This window comes from Apaloderma vittatum, unplaced genomic scaffold (genome assembly GCF_000703405.1).
Source record: "Apaloderma vittatum isolate BGI_N311 unplaced genomic scaffold, ASM70340v1 scaffold16451, whole genome shotgun sequence".
Classification (NCBI taxonomy): domain Eukaryota; kingdom Metazoa; phylum Chordata; class Aves; order Trogoniformes; family Trogonidae; genus Apaloderma; species Apaloderma vittatum.
In genome coordinates this window covers 34206-56509 of record NW_009698652.1, presented here as the reverse complement: position 1 = coordinate 56509, position 22304 = coordinate 34206, and the positions used below count along the sequence as shown (strand labels likewise).

At 41.7% G+C, this 22304-nt stretch overlaps 1 protein-coding gene across 2 annotated transcripts in view; it reads right to left on the bottom strand.

Moving 5' to 3' along the window:
• The window catches only part of EPHA5 (EPH receptor A5), an 88972-nt gene that overhangs the window by 43962 nt on the left and 22706 nt on the right, over nucleotides 1-22304 (bottom strand). Inside the window, exons 3-5 of one of the 2 annotated variants that reach the window (XM_009878109.1) lie at nucleotides 8349-8473; nucleotides 4183-4342; nucleotides 68-173 (exon numbers count right to left, since the gene is read on the bottom strand). In XM_009878109.1, the coding sequence (XP_009876411.1) occupies nucleotides 68-173; nucleotides 4183-4342; nucleotides 8349-8473 (391 nt within the window). The remainder of the gene's footprint in view (nucleotides 1-67; nucleotides 174-4182; nucleotides 4343-8348; nucleotides 8474-22304) is intronic. The other variant, XM_009878108.1, reaches the window with a different exon arrangement.

The window sequence follows — 22304 nt, the reverse complement described above, 5'->3', positions numbered from 1 at the left end:
ATCAGCTGGTCAGATTAAAGTTATTACGAAAGTTGGAGAAGTATAAATACACAGCTTCTTCTCTTACCTTCCGCTGAGAAGGAAACCGATAACAACAGCCAGCAGAATCACTCCCACTGTTACAGACACAACAATTATAGGAATCTGGCTCTGGTCGCTGGATGCAGCTACTGCTGAGATGAGAAACAGAAAACGGAGATTAAGGTTAAAATGATAGTCGGCACTCACACAAGTCTTTCTTGTGAGGCTGCCAGCGAGGTTTCAGGTTTTACCAGTTCATTTCTTCTTTTACGGTTTGTGTTTTCCCCCTTTGCTGTCTGTTTCTAGTTTGGAAAGGAAACGTGTGGAAAAAAACCAAAACCACAGGCAAAACCAAGCCAAAAACCCAACAAAATCATGTCTTATCACTGAAATCAGAAGCCAAAGTGTTGCAGAATGCAGCCTTTGAGTTTACAAACTCAGGTTTGTCTTCCTGAGTTAGGTGCATTAGAAACTACACAGATAAGAGATGAAAATCCAGCAGGTTCCCATTTGCAGAAAGAACATTTATAGCATGTTATCATTAAGAGATATAAGTAAGATCTCCTGGATAAACTGCATTATCTGTGCTTCAACTATAAGCAATTAAAAACTAACTCCTTGTAGCATCTATATCACATTCTATATCATATGGCCAGAATGTGCCCTCTGTAAAACAGCAGTTTGCTACGACAAATACACTGGTTGGTCTTTTTATTGGCCAAAGGAAGCAGAACTCTCCCAGTCCATGCCTTGTAAAGAGCCCTCCTGAAAAAAGGCAGGAAACAAGTCCTGTGACAAAAATGCCAGCAGAAAGGTCAGGAAAGCTGTTCGAGAACTGAGTTTTGCCACAGGTTAAGAGCAGGTGAGTAAGTTTCTCTAGTATGTAAAATGGAAATGTTCATACCACTTGTGCCTTTGTTTATCTGCTCTGCACTGCAGGGGAAGGAGCCCATCTCTCCCCAGGGGTTTGCATATAGGGTTCCCCAAGCAGAAACCAAAGCCTCCTCAGCCTGCCCTCTCCACTGCCAGCTTATTTTAGCTGCATATATTTAACCATCCCGAGCTACAAATCTGGCTTCCTCCCCACAAAACCAGCTTCCTGGTGCAGGCGCTGCTGCTGTGCGGTGAAAAATCTCATTATAGCTCCCACCCTTATGCCAACCCCGGATGAAGCTTCATCCACTCCGGGGAGCAGCAAGAATCGATTGCTGACCAAAGAAGCCTTTAACTAAATGACTGAAGTAAAAAGGTCTCCTTAGCACAGGATTAACTTTACAGACGCTATAAAACAACTGAAAATAGTCCCGTATTCATTGTTAGAAGAAAAGAAAGACGAGAAGGTATGGCATGAAACATTGATCTGCAATAGGTTTCAAGCAGCTCTTTGTACGGAAGCTCTCTGGCGCTCAACAGTGAGCAGCACGGACCTGCTACAGCAATGTAAATGATTTCAGAAGGATTGGCCATGATACATTAAATATTTAATGTTAACTGCTTCAAACCTGTGCCATCATCCAGAAATTTTATTAGCCTCACAAATTTATGGAGGCTCCTTAAGATGATGCTTTATTGCTTTCTTGACAAAATAATTAAAAAGAAAAACATTTAAAGGAGAACATTAAGCTATGACTGGTGTTTTTTTGCACAGCTCGAGGGATGGGGAAATGAGATAGATCCTGTTGTGATCTATGGCAGCTAAAAAGTCTGAATTCATAAGCAGAGCTGGGACCTTGCTGCTCTTTAAAGCCAGGGGGTTATCTGCACTACTTCTCCTCAACTTGGTGACATGCTCTAAGTTGAGCTCGACTGACTAGCTGTATTAGCTCACCAATCCAGTTGAGCACTACTTTTTGGGCAAAGTTAGTTTCATCAGGGCTACATGAGCTGGGTGGCATTTGGAAAGGAGAACAGCAGCAACTGCATACACACAGCAACAGCTTCCACCACCAAAAAATCCACTTCCACTGAAAAATGCAGCCCTGGCTGCACTGTGATGCTGTGCAGAATTGCACATACAGGCAGCCGTATGCAAAAGAAACCCCAGACTTGAAAAAAGACAAAAGTCCAAAACAAGTTATACCTTTCCCCACACTGCATTTCTCAGGCTGTTGTTTCCTATTTCCTCCTCAAAAAAATAACTTCACAAAAACCTTGTGAACTGGAAACAAAACCTGTTGTTCTGTCCAAATGACTTTGGAGGCTGTTTTTGATTCTTGTAACAGTCACAGAAGGGCTTTCACTTGTGCTTGAATCAAAATAATTTGCTTTGGCTCTAACAAGAGTTTCAGATATGAACTCTGATGTAGCAGTGAGATTTCCATCTGTGTTTGCTTTCAGATTCTCTGGGACGTGCAGGAAAGCAGCGGGAGTCTGGTCACACTCCTGGCATTAATACTGACTTTATACACAGCCTTGGAAAAAAAGAAATAAATTGCTTTTTAAAAGGTTTTCAATGCCAAATAGAGCTGCATTTTGCAAGATAGTAGCTTATGTAGCATTTCAATTCTACCAAGTGTTTAAACATCTGGTTATGTCTCGCTTCAGCCAGAGCTCATGTCCAAGAGAGGAACAGTTCCCAGCTCCCAAACTGGGGATCATGCGCTGAGGATTCCTGCTACTACACTAACAGCACCTTGGTATCAGAGAAGTACCTATTCCTCTGCCTTAAAAACGCTGAAAAGACTGGGGTGCAAGTAGGACTAAATGACTCAATGTATTTAAAGTAAAGATATTACCATGTGATGTCCTCAGAAAAACCTGAACAGCAGAGATACGTACATGATGGGCTTATGAAAGTACCATTATTTCCGGACTAGGGTCATAGGCACCAACGGAACTGGATCAAATGTGCATACATTTCATGAATTATTTATTAATAGTCTGGAACACTGTTACTCAAATCACTCTATAAACTAGAAACTTTCCAACTGCAAGCAAAATTTCCTTATTATAATATAGAATAATTTTTGGCACAACGCGATTTTGATGTCACTTATAAGGCACAATTAATGGCTAATACAATAAGAAATACATTAAATAGACCATTCTTATTGCATTAATCTTTGCATTGTGATGCAGTTTACACTGTATTAGTTCAAGCACTGGCTTCACAGCTACATCAGCACCTGTATAATGATTCCTTTAAAATCTACTACGGCTTCAAAGATAGCAGGCACTGAAAAGACAACTTGGCATCTTCTCAGAGATGATGAATTTTAAATTAACTGGAGTAACAGTAATCAAAGTATTGATGAATTCAAATTTCCAAGGAAAACATACAGAAATTAGGCTCCTTCCCACAGGATTGAACAGAGTATTTCCATCACAAAATTTCTCTTCCACATAAACAGTATAAAAAATTAATAAATGACAGCTGAACAAACTGAAATAGATAGGACAAATTCAGTAATCAGGACAGAAAAATTGCCCACAGCTATGCCTGACCACAGAGGAAAGAGTAGATGAGCCTCTGCATGCCTTGGGAGTTCACTCTGCCGCAGAATCTGCTCCAAGATCCAGACCTGGATAATCAGATTAATTAAAAAATTTAAATAAATTTCAAAACCTCAAATTTGTAACAGGCCAAACTAAAGTCCTGCACCTGCAGCGCACATTTGTTTTGATCAATTCCTTTCTTTGAGGCTGTGGCATTGGCAGCCAGCAGCAACCATCTTTCAATTTGACAGGAACTTACACCAAGAGATGCTAACACCAGTTCAACTCTTCTTGCAGAGAGGCATCTTTTCAGGGTTTTTTCCCCCCTAGATGCAGATATTTAAGAGAGCTCAGCAGCCTCTCCAGACAGCCATTAAGAAGTGTAGAGGAGCAGTTCCCATCCTCTCTGCCCCTCCTGAGAGAAGAGCCCTTGTGTTCTCTTGCATCAGCTCTTATAAAAACAGAATTTATCTTGAGCAGAGAATGCCATGAACTTCTGGAGCCTGAAGATCTCCTGACTCCACCTCCCACCTCAAAACGTGAGCTAAGGAAGCAAGGATAGATGTGTCTAGCCTGTCTAGCGCACGGTCATGAAGTGCCTGATGTTTTCAAAGTCAAAGGATGAAGTCAGGACAAGGAAGCGCCTTCAGCAAAGGCATCGATCCCCTGACTTGTTTCTGGTAACTGTTCCAGACACATGGGCTGACAGTAATTAAAAGGACTTACACACTGGGCTGGTTTCAAACTCAAATCTTCGGCTGAAGCCACCGTAGCCAGCAGCTGTTCGGGCTCGGATCTGGAAGATGTACGCTGAGCCTGGTTTCAAGCCATCTGCTGTGATCGTCGTCTCTTTGGACTTGATGATGGTGTAGCTCGTCTCCTGGTCCTTTTCCCAACCCCCCCACAAAAAAGCACAAAGTTCAAACACACAAATAGTGGTTCTCAGAGAAGACACACTCTTAAAAAGCCCCATGACAATGTTACACAGAATGACTCAAGTACATATTTTTGAGGATCTCTTCCTCAAACCACCTCCTCTGAAGTCCCTTCCTGCAGTACAAAATGTGAGAACTGATCTTGTCTTTTATAATCAATGACTCTAGGAGGTATGAATCAGAGAAGGGAGACTTTCTACCCATAAATGACAATATGGGGACCAAGTTGACATCTACAGTAGGAGCAGCTTTCAATTGCATGCTTTTCAATTGCATGGCCCAGGGCAATGGAAAGATTCATCCTACAAAGATCAATCCCAAGGCATGGGGAGAAGGAAAAAAATCCCATCGTCTTAGAAAGCGACTTACATTTACACCAAAACAAATTCTCAGTAATGTAATTAGGCCTAAAAAAGAATAATATATTATACATTGTACAACTGTAGGCTGGCATTTCTAGAACCATGAACTGAATCTTGGGAAGGGAATAATAAGCCAAAACTCCAGCAAAATACTTAATTTTGTATTGTTCTTCTCCAGCAATGAATTTGAAGAAAAATCGCTGAAATAAATCTTCATTTACATCAGTTTGTAATGCAAAAGAGTTCCAGTTCTTTGAATAAAATTTCACTCAAATACTTGGTAGTTACTCTTAGAATTATTTACTGTAAAACATAATCTAGACAAGAGCTTATAAATTAAGGTCTACAAACTTGGAATATGATTTTTATACACTAATCCTTTCAGATCTAAATTATTATGCGGTAAACAGGAATTCTCAGTAATTCCCTACCAAGATGTCTGCATAACTCTTAGGATCCAAACTAATCTATTTTTTTTTAGTTCCCTTTTAATGTAATGGACAACGCTTCATAGAGAGTAATATGCCTGGATAAATCCCTGGAGATCTCCAAATGTAGGTTTACAGATTTTCTCACTGAAGCCTACAGCTACATAAGACTGTTCTGGAGAAATATGCGTGTCTGTGTATATGTATATATGCATGTCTTCATTCTCCTTGTTAAGGAGCAATTTCTCTTAAAGAAATATGATCTGACATAACTTGATTTTCCAAAACTTTTAATACAGATCATTCTCACCCCTTGAAAATGAACACTGTGAATTTACCCTTACAAGGGCTGAAAACCAGGAGAATATAAACGACAGCAGCAACAAACAAGAAGTATTAAGGACGACACCCCAAATCTAATTCAATGACTGGTTAAGAAGCAATAAGCGAATATTAGGTCACATCTTTGCTTACATGTCAGCCCAATTAGGTTCTCAATACAGTGTTGGCCTCCGCCAACATTTAAACACTTTCCTACGGGAAACACTGAGCTTTACTTCAGCCTTAAAGAAATAAATCAAGACAGCATAAACTGAGTGTATTGGGTTTGGCTGGCTGGATTTCAGTGGCGGGGTGGCTGCAGGGGTGGTTTCTGCAAGAAGCTGCTAGAAGCTTCCCCTACGTCTGATACAGCCAATGCCAGCTAGCTCCAAAGAGGGACCCACCGCTGGCCAAGGCTGAGCCTGTCAGTAAAATGGTAGGAGAGGAACGTCCCTGTGAAAATATATTTAAGAGATGGTGAAAAAGAACTGCGCCGCAACAGCTGGTAGAGAGATGGAGGAGTGAGAATATGTGAAGACATCAAGGTCAGGGAAGAAGGAGGAGGGGGGGAGATGATGTGCTCCAGGCACCGGAGCAAAGGGTCCCCTAGGCCCTTGTCAAGACCATGGTGAGGCAGGCTGTCCCCCTGCAGCCCACAGGTGTGACGGGGTGTAGACGTCCACCTGTAGCCCGTGGAGGACCCCATGCCAAAGCAGGTGCATGCCTGAAGGGGGCAGTGACCCTGTGGGAAGCCCACACCGGAGCAGGTTGCTGCCAGAATCTGTAGCCCATGGAGAGAAAAGCCCACACTGGAGCAGGTTGGCTGGCAGGACTTTCGTGACTGCGGGGAACTCGTGCTGGAGCAGGTTCCCCCTGAAGGACTGCACCTCAGACTCACATTGGGGCAGATTGCCCCTCGTGAGAGGATTCATGTTGGGGCAGTTTGTGATGAATTGCCCTTCATTAGAGGACCTATGTGGAGAAAGGTGTGTGAAGATTTTCTCCCGTGAGAGGGACCGCACCATGGCCCAGGGGAAGAGTGAAGACTCCTCCCCCAGAGGAAGAAGCAGTGGTGGAACCAACATTGGATGAACTGACCACAGCCCCCATTCCCTGTCCCCCTGTGCCGCTTGGGGCAGGGAGGTGGATAAACTGGGATTGATGTTTTGCCCGGGAAGAAGGGAGGGATGGCAAGGTGTTATTTTTTTAAGATCTGTTTTTTATTTCTCCCTACTCTTCTCTGATTCGTTCCTTAATTAATTTAACTAATTTCCCAAAAATCGAGTTTGTTTTACCTGGGACAGTAGATGTGGATGATCTCCCTGTCCTTATCTCAAATCCTAGGCCCCTGGATATATTTCCCCCTGCTGTCTAGCGGAGAAGGTGGGGTGACAGAGCGGCTGTGTGGGCACCTGGCTGCCAGCCAGGGTCAAACCACTATGATGGGACTGGCTGTAGCGACCTCCCCATGAAGGACTTGCTCTTAAACTATTTACTGAAGTTATTTCACACTAGTTCTGGACCACAAATAAAATGTTTTAAGCTCCTCTCATCCATGCTCCCTCTCCCCCCAATTTGTTTGAAAACAAACTAAGTAAAATATATGGATTTTTTTTTCTTGAGTTATTTGCTCATTACCACGGTTTCTAGAGGCTATCTTCCCATGTCACTCCAAAGTAAGGATCCAATGTGTCACAACAGTTGTTCAAGTTAATGAAAGAATCAGTAACGGATTATTTCCAGCAACAGCCTATCCTGACTCTTGCTTTGTGCTTTCATCTTTTTGAAAACCTCAGCCCTATTTTAGCCACTGGCACGCCCTTGTCCAAGCTCCCTCATCTGCAAAAATAACATTGATTTTTATCCTGAAGATTTCCAAAATTCTTTTCCAGATGCATGGGCTGCTTGAGCAAGTCCCTCCCATGGTCAGAGAAGGAAGAGAGAAGGAATAAGGACCCAGTCCTGGTCCATGTTGAGTGACTTCATCTGAGTCACAGACAGAACTAATGGGAGATTTACCTTGTAATAGAAACTCAATCCCCCCAAAAAGCTAACTGTGACTCAATTTTGTTACATTCTCCTTGTTTTCGTGTAGAAAGCCTGGCTGTTTCAGAAGAAAACAGAACACCTTACAATCCCAGCTAAGGTAAGAAACTGCTATTCAGCCAAGTCTTGCAAACCTGATTTCTGGAAATCTAAGATTTCCAAGGATCTAAGGCTGCATGGCTCAGAAGGTTTTATTTAGACAAATTGCATTTGTTACAGTTTTCATTTAAGCTGCATTAATTTTGCAGGAAGAGAACAAGTCACCATTTGAAACGAAGACGAGGAGAGGCATGTTTTGTAGAAAGAGAGTTTTCCATTAGACCAAGAGCAAGAGCTGGAAAACCCAGGCAAGCTTTTAAGCCAGAATGCCCTTCTTCACGTCAGAGCAGATACAATCTCTCCACAAAACCTTTCTCTTCTCCTTACACTGTGGATGCAAAATCAAGTGAGAAACTGAAATACCAAAGGCAAGGGATAACCTGATGTTTCTGAGAGGAGATAGATGGTAGATCCCCAACCTCTCCTATTTTTAACAAACGAGTAGGCTCTGTCTTAATGTGATAAGGCTGGAGAGGACTCTGCCACGCAGATTTAATGTATTTGTTCAAGAGAAGTGGCACACTAATGGAAAACAACACGCTCATTTCAAGTCTTCCTAATCATTTATGGCAAAATCAATGTGACATTGATTTATGCATAAAAACGGCTCCACTCCCTTCCATGACTCAGATAATTATAACTAAAAGAAGAGGACAGTAAAGAGAAGGTACTTGGGATGCTCAGCAATCACTTTGTCACACCTTTTCAAAATATTTGATTTCATATTCCAGGATGATGCCGTTGGGTCGATCTGGCTCCTGCCAGGAAAGGGAGATGCTATTTTTAGTTATCTTCCCTTTTTTCACACTACTGACTGGAGAAGGTGCTGCAAGACAGGAAAAAAAACAGAATAGACAAAAAATAGGGTTAGCAAGACAGTCTGCCCCTGCTGAAGCGAAACTCGCTAGCGCATCTACAAACACAAAGCGATCCTTAGCTACAGGAGATCAGCAGGGTCTGTTTCCACCCTTGGTGGTATTTGCTCATTTTAACAGCTGGACTCCCACAGATTTTCAGCAGCTGAGGATCCAACCAGCATCACCCACCCGAGTAAAGTAACAACATGAACTACCATCAGTAGCTTACACATCAGCTGTGTCTCTCCAAGACACAAGTGTTTTTTCAAGCACTTTTCAAACACATCAACCCCACACCTTGGCTTTTCAAATGTGTTAGGGGGCTACATTATCAGAATTAATTGTTGATTACATATTGCTTTCTTTCAGCTGCTTTGAAGGTATCTATTTTTCAGAAGACTCTTTAACTATTCTTTTGCTTGTACAATGGTTAAAGACAAGGCATCTTTCAGCCCTTTCCTTCCAATAGCAGGGAACAGGGCAGCCAGGCCATTACAACCTTTACAATTCCATTGCTCTCCATAAATATTGCTGGGGTGTGACAGCTTGTATAGTGATGCTAAATCCTTGGAAATGGCAACTGTAGAAATTTTAATGGCAAGCACGGTTTGGAAGGTGCTTGGGGAAGCCACAGCATGAAAGCAGGTATGCCAGCTCTCCTTATTACTTTAAGACACAGCCCTGAAAGGTTATCTGCCCTTTGCAGCACATGTGCATCAGAAACGGCGTTGATCCTTTATTTGCAGTCTGGTATCTGCAGAGATTTCTAAACTTGTAGTTACCAGCACCTCCGTCAGCTCCCTAGCAAGAGCTGCTATGGGCAATGCAACCGTAATATCCCACATATTTCATGCTGAAGATTAGGAAACAACACCGAGCAAAAAGAAAAGAGGACAAGAGAAATTCATAGTTTCTAACTTAGAGGGCCAGCTTCTTCAGAGGAAAAAACAGTCCACACCTTGCCAAGGGCCTCTGACTCATCCTCTGGTCAGGCCAGTTCTCAGCAAGGATTACAAGGGGGCTGGGGAGACCCATAGCAAAGACCTCTGTGGCCATATGGGGAACTGAGTGCAAAGAGCAGTAGAAGAGTTATCTTCCAAAACGTATTTGGAACTATTTTAAAAAAAAAAGAAAAAAACCCTTATCCTATATGCAGAGCTAGCTAATTATCATAATACTAAAAAAAACCCCACATACCCATTAAATAAAATAAAGACAACAAACAAATTAATTTTGCCAGGTCTGATCTTCAGCCAAAAACAGTAAGGGACTGAAGGCTAACAGCAAGTATTCTCTCTTAAAGCAAACTCTGACATCTCGAGTCTCTTTTCAGCTTCACTTTTTCACACTGCTATTTACTAATTTCTCCTCCACTTGGCACTTGGAATATTCTGAAAGGTGTTGGCCATTTTCATATTGCTTTCTGCTTTAGAGCTGGAATCAGTCGTGCAACACTCACTTTTTAGCTGGGCATCCACCACTGTGCTCAGAACTGCTCCACTGAGCAAGTAAAAACCACCTTGATTCGAACGCACAGTGATCACCAGCAACTTTTCATGTGCAAAAGTCACCTTACCCTCAGTTGGTGTCCTCCACAATTTTTCTGGCTATGTGAAGACAAATAACAACCTAGGCTCAAACTGCTGATCCATTATAGGACTCTCCCTTAATTAACCCAGGCACCTAAATGTGTTGTGCATGCATGTGCACAGCAAGCCTGAGTCGTGAGAGATACGCTCCATGGACATGCGTGTGGTCAGATGCGATAGCTCAGAAAAGAGACATCTAGTAGTGAACTCCATTAAAATACAATGAGCTTCCCTTCTAATGCAATAGGAGCTACATAATTTTCAGAGGCACTGAAAAACAAGTCTCTCTGTGGGGTGGCGGTGCCAAATACCAGGGGATTCTACACCCCTAGTTAAATAGGCAATATCAATTCTTACCATGAGCCATTCAGATGTTATATATAGCGGACAGAGATGCCAAAGCACTCAGGAAAAAAAGGAACCCGTGCCCCCTTGCTCCCAAAACCATGCAATGCCTATCCCAGGCTTGTAAAGGTCTGGCAGGATGGAGAATGTCAGAGCTGAGCATTAAATCTTTTCAAACTCCTATTAGCACAAGCAAACTTGAAGAGCGAAGCATGGGAAGACCTGGTATTGAACACCTCTCAGGAAGGCAAAAACCATGCAATTCTCGGTGTCAAGACTGCTTGACCAAATAATGGACTTTTCATCCATTTTACTGAGGTGTCCTGAAGTGTTTTTAGGTGTGAGGCTCACAAGTGCTTTAAAAACAAGAGAATGAGGCAAGTGCTCCTGAACTCTGTTGCATCTAAGAGGTTCAGGGGAGTTTAGTTCTCCTTCACGTGCATCAGTACAGTACAACACAAAATGCACCACCAGCCACCCCTAAGTGCCCATTAAACTCCCTACTCCCCTAAAACAGAGTATCATCTTTAAAAAAGGGTGTATAAAAAGCTTGGCTAGTTAACAACTTCATGGACTTAAATCTCTTGCCATGCAAATCTCTAACACATTCAGTCGTGGCTCTGCAGAATGCTCTGCTCTACTAGGAAAAGGAGGGAAGATAAGGAAATGAGTAACCAAACTCTCAAAGTAAATTAGAAAAGGAGTAACTGTATCCTTTTTGAATCTCCTTCAAAAGAAGCGTTAAAGTGTAACCATGAGATAAAGGCCAATTAAGTAAATTCAATAAATCCCAGCGGTGCTGGGATGATATGGCAACTACTCTGCATCCTCAACACACACAGAGATTACGATGCTCTGAACAGAAAAAAGGAAGGAAGGTATAAGTATTTTAGAGTTTTCTTTGTCAAACAAAATGTAATCCAATCCAGGCAAGAGGACAAAGTCTGTAATCATTCCATCTTAAAAGCTTGCAACTGGATACTGTGCTATATGATCTCAGGAAAATAAAAGGATTACTCAAGACTTGCTTTTCAAAGGTCATTGCTTCTGCAAGGGCAGCATCCTTTTAATAGAAAGAAGCCAAGCCACGGAGCACTTCCATTTGGAGTACAACATGTAAAAAAAAAAAAAAATCACATAACAGTCAAGATTTATAAAGCTGTAATCACCCATGCTTCTTATGTAAGCAAGCAGAAGTCTTGTTCGAATCCCTGCCTTGACACTACAAAGTGTGGATGTACATCCCGACTTGTTTACATGTTGCTTTACAAGTAACCTGCACATATGCGTTAATTTCTCAGCAAGACACTCAAAATCAGAGGGATGTTGCATCACTTAAGTTGATGTTGCCTGTTCTGGAAAACCGCCATGCATGTGATGAAAACAAACTGAAGATGTATCAAGGTGTGAAATTGCTAATGTACATTTTTGCTTTCCTGAGAACAAAATTAATCAGGAAGCAAATAAAAGCACAGAAAATTGATTCTACTTTTTTTTTTCTCTGTTTCTAATATTTCTCAAGAAGAGTAAGGGGATATACCAAATAAATAAATTAAAATTTCTGCAGAAGATACATCATTAAGTCACATCTGAATAATCACAGGAGATGATTTCATGAGGAATAGACCTTATAAGACATTCTTTCTCTGCAACCTTTGATAACGATATTAGCACTGAATTAGCCATGAAGGCATCAAATTCAGTATTTACAACATAATATGCTGTGTCCCACTAATGTCTAACATACATTGATGCTTAGTGGAATAAAATGTTAATTATATTTAAAAAGAAACTAATGTTATCAGGTGAATGACCGCTGCACCAAGATAAAACAAATAATCCAGTTTTGATATCTCATGGTCTATCTAATGCTCTCTCCAGCCCAATTACTTTTCCCTTGGTATTTTTCACTCTGGCAGAAACAACAGCTAATGGCTCCCCTTCTTGCTCTTAGCTTCACAACCACTGAAGTTTTCCACTTCCAATCAACCTCCTTCCCTACTTCCCCCCCCAAAAAAACCACAATACCAAATACTAAACCGCAACAACAACAAAAAAAAACCCCAACAAAATACCTAGCTTCTTTCACCTTCAGTGCAAAAACCATGCCACCAGCCCAGGGCCTTCAATCCAGCTTTAACTTCTGCCAGGACAGATCCTCGCTCAGAGCAACCCAGAGCAGCAGCCCAGGAAGAAATGCTAATTTACAAGAGGAAAGGGACTGGCACCTCTCTCTCTCCTTTGGCTCTGCAGGGATCTGGGCTTCAGGTCCCTTTCCAAAGACAACTAAGGCATCAAAGAGGAAGAACCTACTGCTGCCATCTCTGTCCTGGCTGCTGTTACAGACCCCTGTGACACGGAACTTTATAGATGTGGATATCACCTTTTATAGGCCATCTATGCTATGGATTTCCATGTGTTTTTCATGTGTTTGTAATTTCTTTTACTGTGATTACATTCCTGTATGCACAAACATTTGGGATCTTCAGACTTCACAATGCACCTTGGGGTTCCTCCTTCCGTGTGATGCCAAATTTCTTTTGCAGTCTTGAATTTATGCCAGAAGATTTAAAAGTCAAATTCACACTTGTGATTAAATCAATACCTTCACCTGCTATCATATAACCAAACAGTTATGTTACTGTTAACACACTTGCAAAGCCACATTTAACTGAATAAAATGAAACCTGTAACAGAAGATTAACCAAAAGACAAGGAATTCTGACTCCCCTTCAAAAGCCTGGTATCCTGCAATTTTTTCACTCATTTTCTAACTAATGACTTTTTTTCTGCAAGCCTTTGGTATCTTCATAGTTTGGATCAGGACCTGCATTATTCACCAAGCCACACTAAAGACATGACAAGACTTGAAGCAGTAGATACATTTTAAACAAGATACACACACTAGTTAAAACAGAAACGAAAGACTTCACTGCATTATCTCTTTGCATTTCTGTATAGAAATGACACATCTTCAGAGCAGCTCAATGACAAAGCTGCCCTAAGGGTACTTTTACTGCACATATTACACCTGGGTCAGAACTCAGCATCTAAGTCATAACTTGACTTTTGTGCTGCAGTTTCTAATATCCCAAAATATGCATGATAATGGGCTTCGAAACACTTTGTCCCTTGAGGACAAGTAGTTGAAACCCATGTCCTGCTACTTAGACAAACAGGCTGGACCCCCATTTGCAGGTGCTTGTAAGTGCTTCTGAAAACTGAGTCCAGGGAATGAAAGGTCCTTGGACTATGTGGCACTAAATGCCATTTCAATCCTGAGATTTTACATGGGATTTCAATGAGGCACAGGCCCTAAATACTGCAAGAGGTTAAATTTAAGCCCCAGGATTAAATCCAAACATGCTGTCAAACAGAAGCCTAATCCTAAAACACCATTCATGTATGGAGATACCTTTTTTTGAATGATTTTTCAAGGTATCTTTCAAGTAGATCTGAACTTCATGCTGGTCCTTTTCACACATCGACTATCAAACTGATAATACAATTTCCTTGGTAATGAATATATAGTGTTTTTTTCATATCTTCTACCTCCCAGGACGTACACCTGAGGTAAATGGCAGGTCTTAGACCAATTTACAGTCTCTGTTAACTATCTCTACTTTGAATGCCTCTGAAACCCAAGACTCCTGGATGTGTGCCTTGAAACGGAAGAGGTCACACAAGACAGAGGAAGCCAATTCAAACACTCAGTGGCCCCAACAGAAGGCAGGGCCACATTTTTGTAATGTGAGTCCAACGTTGTAACCCGAGCAACCAGATTTACCTCGTACAAAATGGGGTGATCTCTCGGGTGGTTCTCATCCCAGCCTCTAAAAGATTACATGCAGCTCCTTGAGCCTGACAGCAGGATGTGACTTGAAACCCAAGCTGGTCACAGAGCCAAGGGGCACCCACAGACCTCACTGTCTCCCAGCTGGACACAGGGTTCGGTTGGCACAAGGCAAAACCCCAGTTTCTGCCTAAATTCTCTTGGAGAGCCTGTTATTTCTTTGACACAGCTTTCCTCAGATAATTTCTCTCTAGAATTCTAATCCTTGCACCTAAGAGCACCTTTGCTAAAGGCAAAGAGAGTAAGATGAACGCTGTGGTTTTGTGGACACTACTAACCCCATGCTTTTAATTACCGATGCCTTTAATTATTGGAAGCCCTGTTACAGAGAAATGCTCACAACTCTAAGACACAAATCAGAAAAAAAGCCTTTCAATTCATACTCACATTTGAAAGAAAACAGAAGCAACCTGTGTGCAATTTGCATTAGTACAGATATAACAGCTAATCTCTTCTGATCTGTGTAACAGCTCAGGAGATATGCCTGGTTGAGACTGTGACTGCAATGCATCAGTGTGGTCTAAGGCTTCAAGATTTCCTGTGCCCCAACACCCTGTTCTGCCTATAATTCCACTATGCTAGCACAGCCTGGGGGAAGGAGAGGTGTGTGCACATTACATTCACCGAATTCAAAGCCACCTTTTCTCCGAGCATCTCCTGGAGAAGGCTGCAAGGAGAGAAACAGCAAAGAGAAAAACCATGGGAAACCAAGTATCTTCTGTTTCACAGCTACTAGCTAACATCAACTGAACAACCCATAAGGAACTATAGCTTCTTCTAGTACATCCTTTAATGAACACTATATGATATTTGGCTACTCCTATAAAACGGTATTAAAAGAACAAATAGCAAGACAGCAGTATTACTGTGTGTACAAAATCACTACTAAAATCCTCATTATGTTATAATCCTCATAACATCCTTATAACATAATCCTCGTTACGTTATAAAAACGTATCTATGAAATATACTTTGTTACTAAGACTGATTATTGATGCCTAAGTTATGAAAATAATAAACTGTATAGCTTCAAAGCATTTGTACGAACTCTTTTCCACTTAAAATATTGTGTTAATTGTAACAAAGCAGGGCTCTACACATGCTCGTGGAAGCGCAGTGGATGTAGCCAACGCACGCTTTGCCATTCAGAAAAAAGCTAAGGCTCATTGGAGTGCCTGTCTTTGTGGAGGCAACCCAAGCAGGCGTAACAACACCTCACCTCCGGCACTCCTTTCTGCATGCTCTGTTGATGACTGTACAAATGTTTCCAAAAATTACTGCTTTCACCACAAAAAAAAGCAAGTAACTTCTAAATAATTAATGTAACGAAGCCACAGCTATCATACATTGCAATTGCAATAGGATTATTAGCAAAGTCTAAAGACATCAACAGAATCTGGGCACTAAACTACAGAACCTTTGGGGCAACACTACTTTGTCATTCCTCATGTGCGCACCAGCCCATATACAACAGAGAATATTTAACGGAGTCTGTCATATATCACCACCAACTCCAAACACCACATAATAATGGGTAAAACTTTAAAAAGCACACGATTTCAAACAGTAAGTTGGATTTTTGCCATTTGCCTTTTGTTTACGGAGTCATACAGACGTGCTTTTGGTTCCTGGCAATCACAGATGTGAGATGTAGTCTTAAAAGAATGGAAGCTGACTGCAGATTCACACACCTTGCAGGTACGAGGCTTTAGGAAAACATGAGCAGATATCACAAGAGAAAATTGCAGGTGATAGGAACACACAGCCCCAGCAATCTTCAAAGCTGTAAATGACAATAATGGCATTAGAGGTAGTTTATCTTCAGATAGCAGAGCTAGCTAGTGTGGTCATGCCTGGAAATGCCCACTGTTGGGTTGTAGAGATATGAGAAATGTCCTGGCATTTCAGTTGTCAAGAAATCCTCCTCCATATTCTGTTATTTTCATTTGTGATTTCTGAGAAGACTTACCGTAGACAACTGTAGAATATTGGGCCCACTCATCTCGAGGGAGGTGAAGCATTACCTCCAGCTTGTTCACTCAACTTCAAGCATCTTATCAGGAACACTGGTGCATAAGAATTTTAAGGACAGTCTATATAATGAAGGCTATAAAGGGCACCATGCTCTGTAACATCAATCGAGGTGATATTTTGTCCTTGCATCTTGAATGCTTGCAAACACTCACCTGTATTTTGCAGGGACTCCAAAGCCAGAGTTACAGACACTATGGTGCAAAATCCCCTTCGTAAAGCTACAGATTCTTTAAAAAAAGTTTTAAAAATTGGCCTGGCAAAGCTGGCCATGGCCATAATTCACTGTTTGGGAAACTTCTTTCCAATTTCCAGGCCTAGCACACATTCATTTGTACTTAGAGCAGCAGCAGCAGCCCTGAGTTCTGGACAGACAATTCCTGTTGGGCTTTAATTTATCCCAATCCCAGGAAGGGAGAGGGAGATGTTAGAGCATCACAGTTTGCCTGGGCTCAGGGAAAAAGGCTTCCTTCTGTCCCTAGCAGGTGCTTGCACCCAGGGCCAAGGCATATCCGAGACTAAGGGTTGCCAAAGCACAGAAAAGAGATGTGAAGGAATATCTTCCTATACGGCGCAGATCCATTGGGAATTGCAATATTGTTTTTCATTTATTCTAGGGCCTCTGGAAATCAAGATATTAAGTTTTTCTCAAAACTGAGAAACAGTTTGTGGTTAAGACCAGAGGAATATTCCTTCATGCCACAGAATAGCTGTAATTTCCCTGTATTCCATAAGTGGTTTAGATGTGAAGCCTAAGAATAAATACTATCGACTCAGAAGACTCTTTTTATAAATTCACTCCTAGCAAGGTGATAAGGACTCCAGCTCTGATCCATCAAAGTGCTTTGGGAAAATGCTTAATTTTAAGCGCACGTGTACTACCACTGCCCTCAGCACTTTGCTGGATCATAGCGACAGGGCTCAGCATTTTGCAGTAGAATCTTCATTATTAAGTGCATTTATCAGGTTAGCTTCCAGCACACTAACCAGCGCCTCTCCTGTCTTTAGTAACCTAATATCTTATTTGCATTTAAGCAAAAGCTTCCTTTTAAAAACCACATGCCATTAAAAACAAAATCAGAACACAGCTACTGAATAAAATGCATAAAATGTGCATGTTCCTGCTCCCTACGATAAGTCACATCCTTAATTCCTATACTGGCTCCTTTCTTCGCACAAGCCTTGCTGCATCCTTCTTCTAGCTGCTATCAAACTCTACACCCAGTAAATTCACAGACCGTTTTTAAACGGCGTGGGAAATTTCCTTCTCTGCCAAGGCTGCCACTCTGTATAATACACCAATCAGTCTTGTTGATGAATTTTTACATTAAAGCCAAATTACTAAACACTCCAGTGAAATTAAAGGCAGTCAAATAAATTCCTTCAAGAACAGCTACTGAAGAGGGGCAGCAGGTCAGAGGGAAGAATGGGCGAAGTCCTTAATTCCTCTGGTAGCTAGTTTTGGATTTCTTATGGTACTTGGTCACTCCTACCACTACTGCTCTTCTCTCATGTCTCATTTACAGATGGGAGAAAAGCATGAGTCCACCACCTATCACAGGACTCTGAGCAGGCCACAGCTTTGCAGAACCACAGTTCAGACCTTTTCCGTAAGCAACTTCCTCAATGAAGACCAGGAGGGTTGAAATAAAGTTATTTTTTTTTTAAAAAAAAAGCAATCTAACAGGTTCTAGTAGAACAAAAACCTAAATAATAAAAGGGACTAAAGATAAAATAAAAAGTTTTATGTAACTGTGGTTATATATACCTGTGATCCACAAACCCATTCCCACCCTGTCCTTGGTTTCAGACTGAGAGTGGCTTTTCTGGATCAGAGCAAATGACACCCAGGCTATCACTTTTTTAAGGGAAACCGTGGGCAATTAGGGACAAAAATCTAACAGATCTCATCTTTGCTGCCAACAGAGACATGGTTTTTTGACACTGAAGTGTGATCATTGGTACCGTTTACCCTAAAATCTCAGGTTGCAAGCACCGAAATGAAGCTAACTAGCAAAATCAGCACAGATCAAAGTGCACTACAGGTGTTTCAGAAAACCTCTCTTGATACTACCAAAGGAAATTTGGGTACATTCAGCTTCCTAGGGGGTAACTTTTGCCATGTGAAACATAGGAGTGTGCAACGCTCCTTTGGAAAGGAGGAAGAAGAGCTGCAGCTTCAACCAGGGGCTTCCCAGGAGGCTGAGAAGTGATTTATCAGGACCTCGGGGAGAAGAGGAAAGTGCTCAAGGGAGCTGGCAGCTCCGTACACTGCCCCATTTTGAATGCCAGGAAAAACACAGTGCATTTTGAGGGAACCCAAGAGGGAATTGGAGAACAATCACAAGTTGAGAAAGCTACGAACGGAGACTGAAAGAAGCAAAACTGCTCAGTCCTGGGGAAAAGAAGACTGAAAGAAAACATGAGTCTCCAAATAAGTAAAAGGCTGCTGTCTCTGGAGCGAGAAAAGCACAGAACTATATTTGGGAACATCTATCTAAGGAGAAAAATAATGAAGCGGCAGGAAAAATCATGCCATGAACCTGTGGCACCTGTGTCTTTGGAGGTTTTAAAGCAGGTTAAATAAGTACATCCTGAGATCCCTCCAGACACACAGCTCTACAAAGACAGCTGGGTATCATGAGGTGAGTGATTAAAAAAAAAGGGATCTTTATAAAGGCAGAGATCTGGAAGACATACATTTTGTGCCATTTACCAGCCTGCACGTTTGTGCCAGGAGACATTAAGGAAAAATCTAAATTGTTGAAAGTGGCTAGTCACACAAAAGGATGGTGCTGGGATAAAAGCATCAGGCCAGAGGAAATAATACTTTGCTTTCCAGCTCTGCCTGAGACTCATAGCCTGACCACAGGCAAGTCACTTCATCTTTCCCTGCTGTTATCTGTGCAATGAAGATACTGTTAATTCCTTTATCTATTTTGACTTGAGGGGCAGGAACTAACTATTCAGATGCTGCCAGCACAATCTTTGCTTTGGCCTGCAGGCATTGCTGTAAGGCAAATAAAGAAAAGAAGGAATACCTGCAAGCATTACTACTGGCAGACAGCTTCTTCTATTTAAATCACAAGCAAGTTGGCAATACCACGTTGAGCTCAAACATGGAACAAAAACCCTATGTGAGTGACAAAAAGCAAAATTACAGGGAAATCTGTGGTAAAGACTTATTTTTATAATTTAATAACTTTCTCCAACTTTGGTTTCCAGGAAAAGTGCTAGTTGTGTGCTTAAAGACGAGCGCTGCGTAAAATTGCTCTTCTGAGGCGAAACTGCAGAGATTGCTACCGAGCAACACAAAGCCTGGGATAAGTATCAGTATTTTGAATGGGATAAATGAAGATGTATACGAAAGCATGGCTCTTGACTCTCCCACCCTACAGTGGCTTTACCTCCCTGCAAGAAGCAAAGACAGACTCTCTTCCGAAAAAAATACGGCAGGCTCTTGCAGTCCAGTTGGCTTCTGAAAGTGTTGAAAAGATTTAGAGACGAACTCAAGAACACTCCAGAATGCTTCTGACAGGAAAAGCCAATTTACAGACTGTACAGGGACTCTCTAATCCAATTTTTCCCTTCTGCTGATGACAGGCTATGTCCTAAGCACCTGCCTACTAAGGCTGGGTCACCACAGGCTCTGGAGGTCAGGGCAATCTTACTGGAAGAGAAAGACAGCCTGAGCATCGGATGGTGGGATTGCCATTCAGAAGCTAAATGGTCCCAACGGAGATTTCAGATGTTGCAAATTGTAGCTGCACATATGATGCATAAATGGATGTGTCCTAAGCTTCTCCTCTGCATCAGAACTGTGTTCAAACAGATTTCTGACTTCAACATGCTGCTTAATGCAATCTACACTAGTTGGCGGCTGGTTCTCCTACAATAGTATTTTTCACTGCTTTGCAAGTATGATTGATCAAAAGTTAGATGAGATAGACAAAAGGTAGCAGAGTAGGAATTTTCTGTCTTTTTGGCTAGCATTCCTGATAGTGCCACTCTCTGAAGCATCATGCGGAAAAAATGTACTACAAATCCACATTTCAGATCTGTGCATTTCCTGGCTGTGAAACAAACCCAGTGGCTTCACTACTTCCAGATATTGCTAGGAAGAGGCTTATAGGAATATCGAGCAACTTGCTGCATTTGTGAAGCTGCACTCTCAAATGCATCTTGATGCTTAAGTGACATCGTCTCACCCCGCCTTTCCCCAAGATCTCACTTTATAAAGATGGAGGTGAGATAAATCTCACTGTATACAGATTCTCCTTTTGGTTCATGACCACTCTAACACGACTACAGTTCTGTTTTCAGCAAGTGCTTAAACTGATCACTCACCCCCTCACTAACCACTAGAAGAGAAAGGGGGATTTCAACATGATCAGTCACTGGGGTTTCTTCCTCCAGAGGAATTTACTGACCCTTCTCCAACTTGGACTAAAGGATGTGGATAAATGTAAGCAAGTGCCCTACTCTTTCCAACTCTCTCACCTTCACTTTTATTCAGTGTGTGGACTAGACCATCAAAACCTTAGTGAGGAAACAGGTACGTGCATGTCTCCATACACGCAACAAACAAAACAATTCCGTGTTTGGTATTCTCTGTGCATTTATGATTCTCCCTTGACCAACTTTCATGCTGCACGTGCTCACCTCATCCAGTGGCTGGCTGAAATTGTGCCTCAAAGATGGCTGAAAGTAGTCCAAACAAGGCAGGTGACAGTATGGGATGGCTCCTACAGCTTACTGTACAAATACCAGCTACTCAAAGGGCATTTGCCTGCATCCCTCACAGGTCTGTAAGGATGTCAGCTCCCACTTGCTCTTGAGAAAAAGCACTTCACGGCACCACTGAGGGCTACCCACCAATACAGGCGGGAGTTCATTAAGGTTTTCCTTCAGACAACGACTTGAATCATCCACAGAGCTGTCATCTCAAGATCAGACACGTACAATAGTTTGTCTGCATGGGGTCAGGGTTCAAGCTACTTAGACTGAAGAGACTGAAACTGAACCCTATGGGTTTCTCTACTATTCTATTCCTCAGGATGTTGCCTATCAGGATGACTTTTCTCTCCTCAAATGTGCCCTGCATAAATGTGAGAAGATAACAGTAAGTGGCATTAAAAAAAGTGAATGATGAATGCTATGCATCAGGCAGGATGATTAAATAACTACACGTAGATTCTGGGGTATATTAGCTTCTCCGCCTTCTGACACGATAATTGATCATCCTTAATCTATGGCAGAACAAAATAGAGATTACCTCCTCTCAAACAGTTCAGCTTCTATTCCCCTTTGTTTATCCCCCCCAATACAAAGAGAAAACCCATTAACCAATTCTGTTTTTAATTCAGCAGTATTGAAAACGGGATCCTAGCAATTCATGTAAGTGATCCCATTTTTAGAGAACTGCTTTCCAAGGAGTACCAAAGGTGAAGCATTCGCATTATCAAGGTCACTGCAGTGAATACAAGAATAACAAAGACTTGTGTTTGCATCAGGATTCAGTTACAGTGAAGTATTCCAATGCTGCAAGACTGCTCTCTCATAAAACGAGAAGTGCTCTAAGAGACCTACACACCATCGAGTGGACTTAACAAAAGGAGCAATATTTAACATGGTGTAGTTAAGAATCTGTACAAATACACTGGACTCAACTAGAATGTGTTTCACAGTCATTTAACTTGAATTCACAAATTTATAGTCAGTAGGTAAACCAAGATTATCAATTTTAAATCAATATCCCTAGATTTTAAGGCCAGAAGAGATAATTCAGCCCTCACGCAAAACACCACTGAGTTTTCATCTTCTTTAAAATCAATACTGATTCACCTCTGGGGGCAGATTACCATAATTCACCATGCAGTGGCTTTCTGGAGTATTGCCCATCTTGCCCCTTGTCCTTAAATAAAATAAAAAAATCATATCTATTAGTGTTGACTGCTTGGGTAAAGGAAGGGCACAATTTGA